At 38.0% G+C, this 15,276-nt stretch overlaps 1 protein-coding gene across 6 annotated transcripts in view; it reads left to right on the top strand.

Annotated features, from left to right (window-relative positions):
- Positions 1–9,566, top strand: part of LOC117408327 (Kv channel-interacting protein 4) — a 375,835-nt gene extending 366,269 nt beyond the window's left edge. For all 6 annotated transcript variants that reach the window (XM_034013229.3, XM_034013231.3, XM_034013223.3 and 3 more), the window contains 6 exons: positions 3,908–3,977; positions 4,929–4,999; positions 6,269–6,376; positions 6,804–6,908; positions 7,819–7,881; positions 9,275–9,566. In XM_034013229.3, the coding sequence (XP_033869120.1) occupies positions 3,908–3,977; positions 4,929–4,999; positions 6,269–6,376; positions 6,804–6,908; positions 7,819–7,881; positions 9,275–9,322 (465 nt within the window). In that variant the 3' untranslated portion in view covers positions 9,323–9,566. The remainder of the gene's footprint in view (positions 1–3,907; positions 3,978–4,928; positions 5,000–6,268; positions 6,377–6,803; positions 6,909–7,818; positions 7,882–9,274) is intronic.
- Positions 9,567–15,276: the final 5,710 nt, after the last annotated feature.

Here is a 15,276-nt window from a genome sequence, read left to right as displayed (position 1 = left end):
CGGTGCCAAGAGACCAAAAACTGGAACCACTGACCCATTCGTGCCATTGTTAAAATAATAAATAGTAAAAATCCATACATTGTAACAGCCATGGTAAAATATTTTTTACATTGCCTTTTTTTCTTTCTGTTCAGCGACGGAGCCTCCTCCTTCTGAAGCATTTCTTTTAATCGGTGCAGCCGTTGCTCCCCCGCCTTCGTTTCAGTCTCTGCAGGTTGTACTTGTCCTTCTGTCGGTGCTGGGTCCTGACTGCTGCTTCTGGAGGGAGGTCTGCAACGGAAGGATCGGTATCTCCAATTTCCGACAGCACTAGCATTTCCGAGTCCAGTAAAAAGTCACTCAGGGAGATACTCCACTGATCGTCCACAGCAATTTCAGATACATTGTCCAATATTTGTTCACCTTCCAACTCACTGATCGCCGAAAACCGACTTGCCGTCTCAAAACCACAAATTAGAGCTGTCACTTCTGAGCTGATCCCCTGCAGCCTCCCTTTTGCACTCTTTGCTTCTTCTTGTATGGCTTTAGAGGTTGACAGCTGTTCAGCAGCAGTCTCAGCCGCAGGCAGGTCCGTTTCGACTGGTGCTTCATCCTCCACTGGAGGCTGTGCCGCTATTGTTTCCTCCGCCTTGTCCGCAACCACTGGGTTCTCTGCCTTGTCCACACCTTCCCCGGCCTTGTCCGCAACTGCTGGTCCCTCGACGATCTCTCCTTCTTCTGTATTCTTTGCTGTTCTCTCTTTCGGTTTTCTTTGTTCCTTTGCGGGTTGATGCGCGTTGGTCACTTTGGGTCCTGTCACCCCGTATCTGGCTCTGACCGTTCTCATTAGCTGGTGCTCCCACGTGATTTCACAGTGTCTTCTTAACCAAAAGACAATGTCATTGATAGCTACGCTTTTATTGCGGAAAAATACAAACACTGTTCTCACCTCAGGCTGTGATACTGGATTGACCTGGAAGTTGTTCCATTCCTGGGCTGTCTTGACCTCTTAGTATCTCTTCCAGATCCGGTCCAGGTACTACAGGATTTTCAAGCTGACCTCGAATTCTCTGGTAACAGACAGGTGGATCAGGGCATACACTTCTCTGACTGACAGCCCCAGAGACTCCTTCAGCAATCTCTTGCCAACAAATTATCGGGACGGGATGTGATCCACATCCCCCGTGTATCTCAGACAGACAATGTTTCTGCGTTTGAGGGCGGAAGCCAGTCTCGCTTTGCCGGCTCCCCCTGTTACAATGGTTGAAAAAGATCCGGGAGCTGCCATCGTAGCAGTCCCAGACCAGATAAACAAACAATAATAAACAAACAAATACAAACAAAAAGGTTAAATTAACAAGCAGCTAGGGTCCCCTCCGCAAGGAGGAAACCCCCACACTCACTGAGCACCACACGCCATGCGTCAGTTCACTCACTCCCAAAGCATACGCAGGTGAAATTTGGACATGGAACTGGCTATGATGGAGGCTTTTGTGGAGGAAGTCACATGGGATTTGGCGCCGGAAAAGTTTACAAAGAGGACCTCTGGGAAAGAGATCAGGTTTATTTCTCCTGACCAAGCAACATGGAGACCAGGAGTTCAACTTGTGTGTGGAGTTCATCATACGAGGTAAGAAATGCACTTATCTTGCCCATGAGAATACCCTGTACTACAATCAATGCCTAAATAAATGTAGCACAACATTTTAATGAGAGGATAGGCAAAGATGCTAGAAGATTGGCGGCAGCAGGGACTGAAGTCTATTTCTCTATTTATTCCCATAAAGCAAAAGCGGGAGTGTACAGCATGACTGCCTGTCCTTTTAGGGCATGAGGGAGCAGCACAGTCTCCATGATCATACAATCCTTGGCCTCTCTTTTTGTGACTATCTGCAAAACTGCTAGTGCCGAGTTTTTTAAATTGTGGTTGGTTTAGTGATGTGCACTACTGTCACTCACCACTAAACTCACTTTACTTGTGACCTATATGAATCCAGGCCACTTGTGGGCGGAAGGCAGAGTCCACTGTTCCACCTGTTTTAACTTTGTCTAAAGACTTCATTTCCAGGTCAGTTTTTTCTTTATAGGTTACTTTTCCTGCCCTCTTTGGGGTTTGGTGAAACAACAGGCTAATTCAAATGTGAATTAAATAACCTGAAAAATAGAATAAAAAATAACCTGAACGTAGATGTTGTTAATATTAAAAACATATGTTTTAGGTGGTCATACTTTTGAGACACTTATAATAATGCTTAAATGCAAAATTCAGATAATGTAGTCAAATTTAAATTGGCTCCTTCTTGTTTTTGAGAAAAACAACTGTGAAAGGATGGCATCACGGCCCAAGCTGTTATCGACAGGGAGAGTCTCAGAGACAAGGAAGCTGCCGTTTAAGCACTAGAGTGCACATTTAATAAACAAAACAAAAAGTAAACAGGAACAAAAAAACTGGCACAAGGGCCAAAATAAAAAGGTTCAAACAAGAAAGAACAAAAACTCATACATGGCATTCACCTTCACTACCAAGTTACAAAAATCACAACACAAACTCCTCCACCAGACAAAGGATTTCCGGTCCCATTTATACATGTGGCCATTCCCCAATTACCTAATTTGGGAATGGGCACACCTGTAATTGCTGGCAGGGACAGATTTAACCCCATCCCTGCCATCCTTACATGCTCACACACACTGTTTACATTAGCCCCATCCCTGCCATCCTTACATTCTCACACACTGTTTACATTAACCCCATCCCTGCCACCCTGACATGCTCACAGAGTTGAGTACCACTGCCCATACTCTTTAATAATTATTGGGAAATCTGATATTGCAGCAGGACTAGCACCTTTTTAAATTATTAATATATGTTGCTCTGTGCATTCAATTTTATTGTCATAATGTATTCTTTTCTTTTTATGCTTGAAAGCACCATTTACAGCAAACTTTTTTTTTCATTTTAAAAACTCATATCAGGTAGTCTCTACTTCTGTTTCTCTACCTAAGTCATTTCCATATTAGGTTAAAGAAAGCTCTCAGTTTGCATGCCCCACTTTCAGGAAGCCTGTTACTGTTTTCTAGTTTAATTTCCCCTACAAACCTGGTTAGGGGGTTCTGTTTTTCCTCTCCTGAGTGCTAACGGATCACACTAGCAACAAAAGACAGAGTCAGTTATCTACAGGAAGGATAGTAATCGTTTTAAATCGATTTTGTGTATGATTTTACATTCTAAAATGTATTTTTAGGTATAAATTAGTGCTGGGATTGCTTTAGGCATCTTGTAGTCCGACATTCAAAGGAAGATTTAAAAGTCCTGTTAGCATTGAGGTCATCTACTGTAGAAAAATGACCAGTCTTCTCAGGACCTGACTATCCCAATTGATCTGTATGATATATCTACAAGACCTATGAGACAAGATTAACTGAACAATAATAGGGGGCTGTGAATAGATTACTGAAGCCAATTAAGGGCAGGACAAATGAGTTGATGTCTGTCTTATTGTTGATTCCACTCATCCTACAGGCATTTTATATGTGCCTGTTTCTCAGGAAACTAGAACTGTTTTGTAATTCTGGTAAGACACTGTATTGAGCTTTTTTTTCTGATGACTGACCTTTTTTTTCTTTTTACCAGTGAACTTTTATATTCGATTTACTAGATTCAACGCAAAGAGCCAGTAGAGAATGTTGTAATTCCCATGTTACACTTCATCCTCACTATCTTGATAATCCAATAATGCAGTGAAATATTCATAACTTCATATGTCTTTGGACATGTGAGACATGTGTACTGCATGCATTTTAACAACATATCTGCAGTGTGCAGTACAATAATGAGGGTTATAATGGTACCAGGAGACTGCACTGAGATACACTGTTCAAAAGGAGGAGGACTTTCTCATTTAAATACATGGCTGCCTTATTGCAGGAATGTCCCAGTGGGGTCGTCAATGAAGAAACCTTTAAAGCGATATATTCCCAGTTCTTTCCACAGGGAGGTAAGTTTGTGGACCCTATTGCATATTTTTACACTAACTTTACCAAAAACTACACTGCTAAGTTTAACAAGATGTGCCCTTTAATCTTGAATATAAATCAATGCCTAGAGCATATTGGTACACTCAAACACTGTAGAAAATATGTTGATAGCAAATGGTAGTGAATACAAAAACGAAATAACACTAAAAACAAAGATGTTAAACATAAGGATACAAATAAATGATTGTTGCATTGCAATGGAAACTAACCATATGCTGCAGTTGTAGCTGTTAAGAGTATAACATCTGGGCTGAAACCATAGAGATTTAATTATGTTTGAAACTGTTCACGAATCACAAAACCCACAACAATGTAGGTTATGTTCTTACAACACCATTAAGTTCATTTCTTCATTCGGTTGTGAAGTTTAATACAGTCACAATCAGTACAACAATTTTGTTGAAAGAACCTACATAAGTTTGGAGTCTAATTGTCAAATTGCAGACAACAGCTGGTCTTCTGCTCCAGTATCTGTCACCACGTATAGTTAGCAGAACTAATTTTATATTTGTTGTTTTTATTCTTGTTTTAATATCTCTGCATCTGTCAATTTCATGAAACTGAGCAAACATCAACACATTATTGTAATTCAATTTAACTTTTTTTGTATTAAATCAAATTAAATTAATTTCATATATAAAATAAATGTTATATATCCTAAAAAAAAAAAAAAAAAAAAAAAGCTCCAAAGTTGCATCCTGTGTCATAAAACGCATATGTGAACTTTTCAGTTAAGCCATTAACCACTGAGTGCTTGCCAAGGTTTTAAAATGTCTCTTTTTTTAGCATTAGCAGTAATATCCCTGGTCCCTCTTTCTCCTGTTGGAGATCTTGCTGGTGCTTTTTGTACACTGTAAACTTTAATTTGTACTGTGGACAACATGAACAAAACATTTTTGGTATTATTTCAGATTCTACTACATATGCACACTTTCTGTTCAACGCTTTTGACACAGATCACAACGGCTCTGTGAGTTTTGAGGTGAGTCAATCTAGAAAAAAGTGTGCAGAATTTTGAAAATGATAGAATGTACACATAAGTGAGCCAAATATGGTGATACAGTAACTACCCTGGCCTCACCATATTTGGTACACATTTGTTTGCATTCTACACTTTATGAACCCTTCAGTCAAGTTCTTATACAGGTGTAATAAAATGTTTCTTCTAAAACTTAGCTTTCTGCATGTATTGTTTCTAAACCTTTTGCCTGTTACTCCTGTAATACATGCCTCACGCTTTCAGCTTGACAGATGATTCAGTTGACACCAAATAATTACATTTTGTATTCTCTACTCCACCATTTCTACAAGTATTTACACACTTAGATATTTCTATAGTTGTTAACTTTAGTTGACGTGTACTGTATTCACTAGTTCAGTTATTTAGTATTTGTGCCTATTTTCTAAACACACAGTTAGTGGTTAATTTAAAACATTATATGCTGTAATTCCACAATGGTTGTTTCTGATGTCCTTTAAAACCTTGGCTTATGACATCCCTCTTAAATCCACAGATGGACACAGAAATCAAATACAAGAAATATGATCAAATATAAAAATCACCCTGTGAGGAAGGTGTTTGTTTTTTTTTGTCCCATACTGTATCTGACTGTAGCGGACACAACCGTGTAAAAAAACTCTACAATAAGGGACCAGCCTTGCCTGCATTCCACTTTGAATGACAATAACTAAAAAACAACACAACACATATGAAATAATTGTTCAGAAAACAGATATATGATTCACCAGGGCATATTTCCAAGCTAAGCAAATAATGTGCATGCTTGCTTGCTTGTTGTGAATTTTTGTTTTGAAATGTACCTTCCAGTGCTGACAGACTGTTGCTTCCCCAGCAGAGGAAAAAAAATAAAAAAAAACAGCAACTGAGCATTGTCTACATACTGTTTTAGTGACTAAAATGTAAATGTTATACCAGCGACCTAAAACGCTAACACTTTGCTTCTGCAATTATCCAGTTGGGATTTGCTGATTTCCCTTAATATTTCCCTTAATATTCCATCTTTTTCCTGTGGGAACAAGATTTGTTGTTTCAGCAACTGGCTGTGAAATTATTGTATGGCAGGACAGAGGAATTGTATTGAATAATATTGACTTTTGCTAAATTCTGCTAAAATGATTAATTATTGGTAAAGTATAATCTTTCTATTATATATTCATATATGAAACTGTCAAACAGCTTCCATACAGTACTATTGTCAAAGTCACACTTTTTTTTCTTTTTTTCCTGTAGGATTTTGTCTCAGGTCTTTCAATTTTGCTGCGGGGTACGGTCCAAGAGAAGCTTAATTGGGCTTTTAATTTGTATGACATAAATAAAGATGGCTATGTAACTAAAGAGGTAAGGAAAACACAAGGGGTAGCAATGAAATGCTAATCACTCACTGCAGGCTTTCTGTGAAGCGTACATTGCCAGTAAGCCTCCTTGCCATTTCCAAAAGCACGTAATAATGTTTAAACAGAAACAGTAACTCAAAAGTCAAATCATTTAAAGATGGATTTAAAGGTGCAGTGGCATGACTGGGACAACTGTCTTAAATGTAAAAATAATTGCATACATACATACATACATACATACATACATACATACAAAAAGTATTTAAAGGTGCAGTGCCCACACATAATCAGGTTGATAAATTTGTGACACAAATTTTAGGCCTAATTCTATTTTTAAAAATTCCATTTGGGGGGTATTTACAGTGTACTAGCTATGGAAATGTAAACTGAATTACACTGTAACAGCCAATTGTCAATCTACTGTTCTGCAGGAGATGCTGGACATTATGAAAGCTATATATGATATGATGGGAAAATGCACATACCCTGCCCTCAAAGACGAAGCACCCAGACAGCATGTGGAGTTATTCTTCCAGGTAAGGACAGGCTTTTTGCTGAAAAGCAGGCAGTTTTATCATTCGTGGAAAAAAAACAAACAAACAGTAGTTTAATAGCAATAATTTGTTTTGCTCATTGGACTCATAATGTGATTAGTAACACTACACCCACCAAGGCACCCATTGAGATCTGCTGCATAGGTGTGTCTGGAAGCCCTAAGAGTTTGGTATTCAACTTCTTTCTCATTTTGAAAGAATGAGGATGTCTGTTCAGTGTTAACAGTCAGACATCTCTGCCACGTGGTAAAAGTGTGGCTGCTTGGTGTGCAGTGTGAGCCATACAGTTGGGATGCAGATCTTCACTGGGTATTTCAGTGGGAACGTCAAATCCAGGAGGGACTGTTTCTTCTCATCGTGCTACAGCGGACTCTACAGCGGACACTACTGGACTGGCGCCTGGTGAACTCAAGTGAACAGCTGCAGGGTCTGTGTTGCACAGACCAGAAACTCGCCAACACCTGCTCTCGAGTACCTGGGTGAAAAGAAACGATTGGATTGGTTAAGGAATCAGGGGTTGCCCACTGAGCTTTAGTTGCCTGAAGTGTTGTGGGGAATTGCTGCTGTGAAGGAACGTAATTTGACATTTTAAATTGTGAAGAAAGTAGGGGATAAGACAGATATAAACCTTATATTAAAGCTTTAGAAACTAGAACCACTCCATATGATTGCAAAGGAAAGGTGGAATGAATAAATGAAACACCATTTGAAGCTACTTTTAAAGTAGATCATCTTGTATCATACTGGCAGGTATCAACGAGTTACACTTATTTTTCTAAATATTAAAGCAGCTTGCTAAATATTTCTAAAAAATCTCTGAAATGTAAGCTTTAGGCATGTCTACATTACATTTAATTCTACTGTGTAAACAGTTTTCTTTCCTTGTTTATAGAAAATGGACAAAAACAAAGATGGAGTAGTTACCATAGATGAATTTATTGACTGCTGCCAAAAAGTGAGTATTGTTGAGACCATGATCAACTGCTGTTGTTTATTTGTATACAATATATGTATAACATCCAGGCAGTATTTTTCTATAATGTTTCATTCAAAAATGGTATTCTTTATTATTCACAGTGTTTTTGAAACTTACTAGTTTTTAACAACGTTCTAGATTTGCAGGACTCATTTACCAAAATGCTTCGCTAGCTACTAAACTTAATAACAGACATACTGGTGTTTTCTCCTTTCAGTGTTAAACTATTGATTCGAACTTCTCCTGCCAAATGAATGCTCTGATTCCTGAGTCTCAACTTAATGAACATATTTAGATGCTTTTCATTTTGACATTTTTCTTTCTCTCACTTGTCTTTTATCAGTACTGCTGATAGATAAGCCAAATTACAGCTACAGACAAAAGTTTTGCAGCATCCTATAGAATTATCTAATGTTGCTTCATAAAATTGAATGAAACCTACTGAATAATGTTATGTTAAAATACTGAATTATGTACCGCTTTGTAGTTTTCCATATACTTAACGAAAAATGTGACATTTCAAAATCTAACATAAAATACTGTACTACTATTATGGCTTTGTGACAAGCAGGCTGTAGTGGATGACTTCAGACCAGAAAGAAATATACAGAGACAGTAGTGGAGTTGAAACTGAAAACGCAAATGGCAGCGCTCAGTATTTTAATAAACAAAATAAAAGGTTTCAAACAGAAAACAGTACACGGCACTTGAGGCCAAATAAAACAGACAAACAAAACGGATTAACACTAAACAGACTGGACGAACAGACAAACAAACACGGTGAATTTAAACTTATATTTACTTTTCTTTACTTAGTTTTACTTTCTCTCCTCTCCACACCCGTTCTCCACTCACCGAACACACAACCCCGAGTGAGTGAAATGTGCATCTATATATACTGTTGTGCCGGGATTCAATTACTAATTAATTATTCACTTCAATCCCAGCACGTGAATTAATTATATGCAACCTCGTGCTCCATATTATATACTTTAAATGCACGTGAAGTGAAGTGCAATCCCGTGCATAAATACAATTATACATTTTAAATAACCCATGCTGCACACACCCATTTATATCCCGTGCAGCCATTTCTATACACCGACATTAACACACCACACGCAACATACAACACAGAAATGCACACAGGGGCGGGGCACATTGCCACAGGCTTCCAGTAGACTTTTGCAATCTAATTTTGTAGTTTCTTTGATTATGTGAAAATAAAAGATCTAAATTATGTTCATATATATCTTTTTTTAATTATGGCTCAATCCTAAAATTCTAGGTGATGCAAAACATTTGGTCAAAGCTATAGGTCTTCTGGTTACATGACCTCATTGTTCATATTTGACATTTGTCTTGCTCACAGGATGAGAATATAATGAGATCCATGCAGCTCTTTGAAAATGTCATCTAACGGGGTTTACCAGCAGCACTTTAATGGCCAGCGCCAAGGATTCTTCAGAGAATACATTACAGGACTTATGACTTCACTAAACCACTTGGCAATATGCTGAGCTATATATATATTATGCAAATAAGCTTTGTTGAAGTGTAAAGCTTTCCTCAGTCAATGTTTTTTACATGGATACATGTTTGAGCCTTAAATGCATGTCTATTTACCCCCCCCCCCCCTGAAAAACAAAGACAAAAATACAAAATCTCCTTAACAAGATTTGAAAACTTGTTACAGCTATGCCCGTTTGTATTTCTCAACAGCAAAAGTCTTGGAATATTAAATCATATTTTGAATTCAAGTCTGTGCACTAGACTTGAGTACCAATTACCCTTCCTGGCATATTTGATCTATGCTTGCTTGATTATCTCTTCAAATTTTTTTAAAACCTCCATATTCAACATATATTGCTTACATCGCATCAATGCTATTGCAGGAGGCTTAGATAAGATTGGACAGTTTACTATTACTTTCTAATCATGTGAATTAATTATTTTATTTTGTATTTATGTATGTATTTATTTTCAATACTTTCAAATTTGGTAAAAAGGACGACTCCACATTTTTTGTTGCAAAATTACTGCTGTTATGTTTATAGATGTTGGTCATTAAAAACTGCCTTTTGCTACCATTGTGTAACTTACTGATAAACTGACCTCAGTCTTTTGTGTCAATCTTTTTAATGGAAATGATCACAGGCTTTAAAGTGTGTTATCGAATCAGCTCAGTTTAGCGCTTTTAATAATAATAATAATAATAATAATAATAATAATAATAATAATAATAATAATAAATATTTGTTTCTGTTCAATTACTGTGTCTTGTCTCAGGATGTCATTAGATTCTTGAAAAATTTCAACTCATCATACCATACTGTATATTGTACAGTATTTATAGAGTGGGTTTAGCCCAGTATTCATTGCCAAGCTATATGTTCCCAAGTATCCCCAAACTCGTGTATAGGAAAGAGATGACACCTAGTGGTATCACCCAAGTCTGGGTGAATGAGGTGTGTGAACACTGCTCTGCTATCACCAGTGCAGAAAATACAAGAGAACATATACCCTTGGAATTTACTATAGTGTCTTTCTGTAATTAGATGTGTATATTTTATAAAAAGAGAAAGAAAGAAAGAAAGAAAGAAACTGATGAGAATGTATATTACGTTGGATGTTTTTCTGCTTTTTCCTTGATACTGCAAATTAAGCTACAAATATAAAGAAGCATAAAGCAATAGCTCCTGTAAATGGCCATAAACAAGTCATATGGTGTTGTTTTACTGTTACACATGCTGAACACAATAATGGACCTGGAGTGAATGTGTCCCCAATCTTCAGAATTAACACTTTTTACAGCTGTTAAAACATTAGTGCTGGGACAAATATCCACTTATTTACCGCCTCACCAGAAATTGCATGACAGTTTAAAAAATGGCAAATGAAAAAGAGCTCTGTGTGATGTATATATATATATATATATATATATATATATATATATATATATATATATTAAAAACACACACACACAGGACCAACACAGCAGCTCTTGAGCCCCTATTAAGAGTTTCAGACAGCAGGAAGTAAACAAACCAGATTATGCACATGCAAGTGCGAATAGTGATCTCTATGGAAAGCCATCTGGGTCAAAAAAGTGTTGTGCTGCTTTAGAGCGAGTCAGAATCTCATGGGGCAGAAAAAAGGCAAGCACATCATTCTGAAATGCCTCGCTTAAACAGTGCCCAACTTGCTGGAAATGTTGTGTAATGATTTTTATATACAGTGCCTATAGAAAGTCTACACCCCCTTTCAAAATGTTCACCTTTTGTTGCCTTATAGCATGGAATTAAAATGCATTAAAATCGTTTTTTTCATTTATCTACACATCCTACCCCACAACTTCCAAGTGAAAAAAATATTCTAGAAATTTGTAGAAAATTAATTAAAAATAAAAACTGAAATAGCTTGGTTGGATAAGTGACCACCCCCCTTGTAATAGCAATCCTAAATTAGCTCAGGTGTAACCAATCGCCTTCAAAATCACACACCAAGTTAAGTGGTCTCCACCAGTGTTAAATTGTAGTGATTCACATGATTTCAGGATAAATTCAACAGTTCCTGTAGGTTGCCTCTGCTGGGTAGTGCGTTTCAAAGCAAAGACTCAACCATGAGCACCAAGGCGCGTTCAAAAAAACTTCGGGACCAAGTTGTTGAAAGGCACAAATCAGGGGATGGGTATAAAAAAATATCAAAGGCCTTGAATATCCCTTGGAGCACGGTCAAGACGATTATTAAGACGTGGAAGGTGTATGGCACCACCAAGACCCTGCCTAGATCAGGCCGTCCCTCCAAACTGGAGGACCATGTTAATACTTGCTTCCACCAAGTATTAACTCAGGGGGGTGGAGACTTATCCAATTATGATCTTTCAGTTTTGTATTTTTAATATATAATTTTTTTCTCAATAAAAACTTTTTTCCCCTTAACAGTGTGGAGTATGGTGTACAGATAAAATGGGCAGCAGTGTGGAGTAGTGGTTAGGGCTCTGGACCCTTGACCGGAGGGTCGTGTGTTCAATCCCAGGTGGGGGACATTGCTGTTGTACGCTTGAGCAAGGTACTTTACCTAGATTGCTTCAGTAAAAAAACCCAACTGTATAAATGGGTAATTGTATGTAAAAACAATGTGATATCTTGTAACAATTGTAAGTTGCCCTGGATAAGGGCATCTGCTAAGAAATAAGAAAATGTGAAAAAAATTCAAGGGGGTGTAGACTTTCTATAGGCACTGTAGATTGTATATATTATGTATTTTTTGTGGCAACTTTCTGTTATATGGAATGTAATAAACAAGAACCAAAAACAGTGAGTTTTTTCCACTTAATTTTATAATGGCATTTCCACGTTTGTTTTATTTGAAGTGTTTAAAGTTAAATTTCAGTTTTCGTTTTCTTGTTCAACTACAAAAAGGCACAAGTAAATCTCATGTTATTACTTTATGTCTATGGCCACTGTTTACTGTGAAGAAATGGCAATGGCGAGGAATGAAAAAAAGTAAAAAATAAATAAAATGTGTCTATTTATTTCGGGAATTAACAAAACAACGTTTAACTCGAACTGCTATTTGGCATCCATTGTTTTGTAGTTAATTCAATGGGGTAAAGTAAGACCTACACAATGTCTTCTTTACTCCTGGGATATTTTTCTACTTTAACATGTTTCATATTGTAAGGTCTTGCTGTAAAATAAAGGCACACACAGGGGCCACGACCACACCCCCTGCCCCTGCTGCTATGCTGTCTCTGTCTGCATTCTGAGCAATATAATGGCTTATTACTTTTTGAAAACGAACAAATATTTACAGTGCCTTGCATAAGTATTCACCCCCCTTGGACTTTTCCACATTTTGTAGTGTTACAACCTGGAATTAAAATGGATTTAATTAGGATTTTTTGTCACTGCTCTACACAAAATAGTCCATAATGTCGAAGTGGGGAAAAAAATCTACATATTTTTCAAAATTATTTACAAATAAAAAACTGAAAAGTCTTGATTGCTTAAGTATTCACCCCCTTTGCTGCGACACCCCTAAATAAGCTCTGGTGGAACCAATTGCCTTCAGAAGACATAATTAGTTGAATGGAGTCCATCTGTGTGCAATTAAAGTGTCACATGATCTCAGATTAAATACACCTGTTTCTGGAAGGCCCCAGTTTGTTTGAGAGCATATCTAAACAAACAGCATAATGAAGACCAAGGAGCTATCAAAATAAGTCTGAGATAAAGTTCTGGAGAAGCACCAATCAGGGTTGGGTTAAAAAAAAAATATCCCAAACTTTGAACATCCCCCGTTAAATCCATTATTAAAAAATGGAAAGAATATGGCACAACCGCGACCCTGCCTAGAGAAGGCTGTCCACCAAAACTCAGTGACCAGGTAAGGAGGGCATTAGTCAGAGAAGCAACCAAGAGGCCAATGGTAACTCTGAAGGAGTTGGAGAGATCCACAGCTGAGATGGGAGAAACCGTCCATGGGACAACTATAACCCGGACGCTCCACAAAGCTGGGCTTTATGGAAGAGTGGCGAGAAGAAAGCCATTGTTGAAAAAAACCCATATCAAATCCCGTTTGGATTTTGCCAAAAGGCATGTGGGAGACACAACAAACATGTGGAAAAAGGTTCTCTGGTCTGATGAGACCAAAATTGAACTTTTTGGCCTTAGCGCAAAACGCTATGTGTGGCGCAAAGCCAACACTGCTCATCACCCTGAGAACACCATCCCCACGGTGAAGCATGGTGGTGGCAGCATCATGTTATGGGGATGCTTTTCATTGGCAGGGACTGGGAAACTGGTCAGGATTGAGGGCAAGATGGATGGAGCCAAATACAGGGAAATTCTAGAGGAAAACCAGTCTGCAGTCTGCAAGAGACCTGGGACTGGGGCAGAGGTTCACCTTCCAGCAGGACAATGACCCCAAACACACAGCCAAAGCTACACTGGAGTGGTTTAAAAACAAGAACCTGAATGTCTTAGAATGGCCCAGTCAAAGCCCAGACCTCAATCCGACTGAGAATCTGTGGGAAGACTTGAAAATTGCTGTTCACCAACGGTCCCCATCCAACTTGACAGAGCTTGAGCAATTTTGCCAAGAAGAATGGGCAAAAATTGCAGGATCCAGATGTGCAAAGCTGGTAGAGACTTACCCCAAAAAACTCACAGCTGTAATTGCTGCCAAAGGTGCTTCTACCAAGTATTGACTCAGGGGGGTGAATACTTATGCAACCAACAAATGTCTTTTTTTGTTTAACTTTTGTGTCACAATAAAAAAATATTTTGCACCTTCAAAGTGTTAAGTATGTTGTGTAAATCAAAATGGTAAAAATCCCAATTAAATCAATTTTAATTCCAGGTTGTAACACTACAAAATGTGGAACAGTCCAAGGGGGGTGAATATTTATGCAAGGCACTGTAAATTATGAGCAAATATCTGAACATGAAAATCCTGTGTTTGTCCCAGCACTATATATATTTGTAACAATCATGTAGCTAATCCAACGGTGATGGCAAATTTCTATAAATGTCACAATGGGACCTCTAGCCTTTTCTTGAACAAACTCACACAAATAATCAAACTTAAAAGTCTGAAAGTATTCCAAGTTTATTTTTTTTCTTTGATTATTATTGCTTTGCAAAGTTCCAAACAATTTTACCAGCTTCTTTAGCCACCCATTTAGAAAGGCAGTCAATTATTCCACCCTGCAGGCACACAGAAGAAACTTCTTGCTTCTCGTTAAATCCAACAACGAAAATAAATCAGGAATCACACAGCATTCTGATTGGTAAAGATTTCTCCTTCTTTGAAGTAAGTGGCATTTACAGGAACACAATAAAACAGTAGGTTTGAACACCAGATCTCAAGTCAAAAAGATATCTCCCCCTCTGTCCAGTTCAGCCCCACTCTACCAACAAGCAGAACTGAGTTAGAGTCCAGAACAGGCGGCGGTTACTCTTAACCTGTGATTTACTGAAGCTTTCCATTGAGGCTTTATTGTGATTGGTAAGTTCATTTTACCTAGCTTATTAATACTGACTAAATATTTTGAGTAGCTTGTTCCACATTACTAGTACTTACTCTGGTAGGGTGTGGCTACATTCCTTTTTTGAATTGCCCTGTGAAATAGTCTGTTTGGAGCAGGTACTGTGCTAATTGCCATTTGATCTATACATTGGTGTCTAAAAAACAGCTGCACTGTTTTTCATCACCAATTTCTCAGACCTCCACCAGTCCTACTAACCTGAGAGGGTGCTGCTGCTTATCTGGATTTGTCCTAGCTAGCATGTGAGAGGCTGCTGCTGGTTGAGATGAACTGTGTTGTGTCCAGAACAGGGATAAGTCACTCGTAACCTATGCTATAAT

The sequence above is a fragment of the Acipenser ruthenus genome, chromosome 2 (assembly GCF_902713425.1).
Source record: "Acipenser ruthenus chromosome 2, fAciRut3.2 maternal haplotype, whole genome shotgun sequence".
Classification (NCBI taxonomy): Eukaryota; Metazoa; Chordata; class Actinopteri; order Acipenseriformes; family Acipenseridae; genus Acipenser; species Acipenser ruthenus.
The sequence above is the reverse complement of the archived record's forward strand: the minus strand, read 5'-3'. Positions and strand labels throughout refer to the sequence as shown.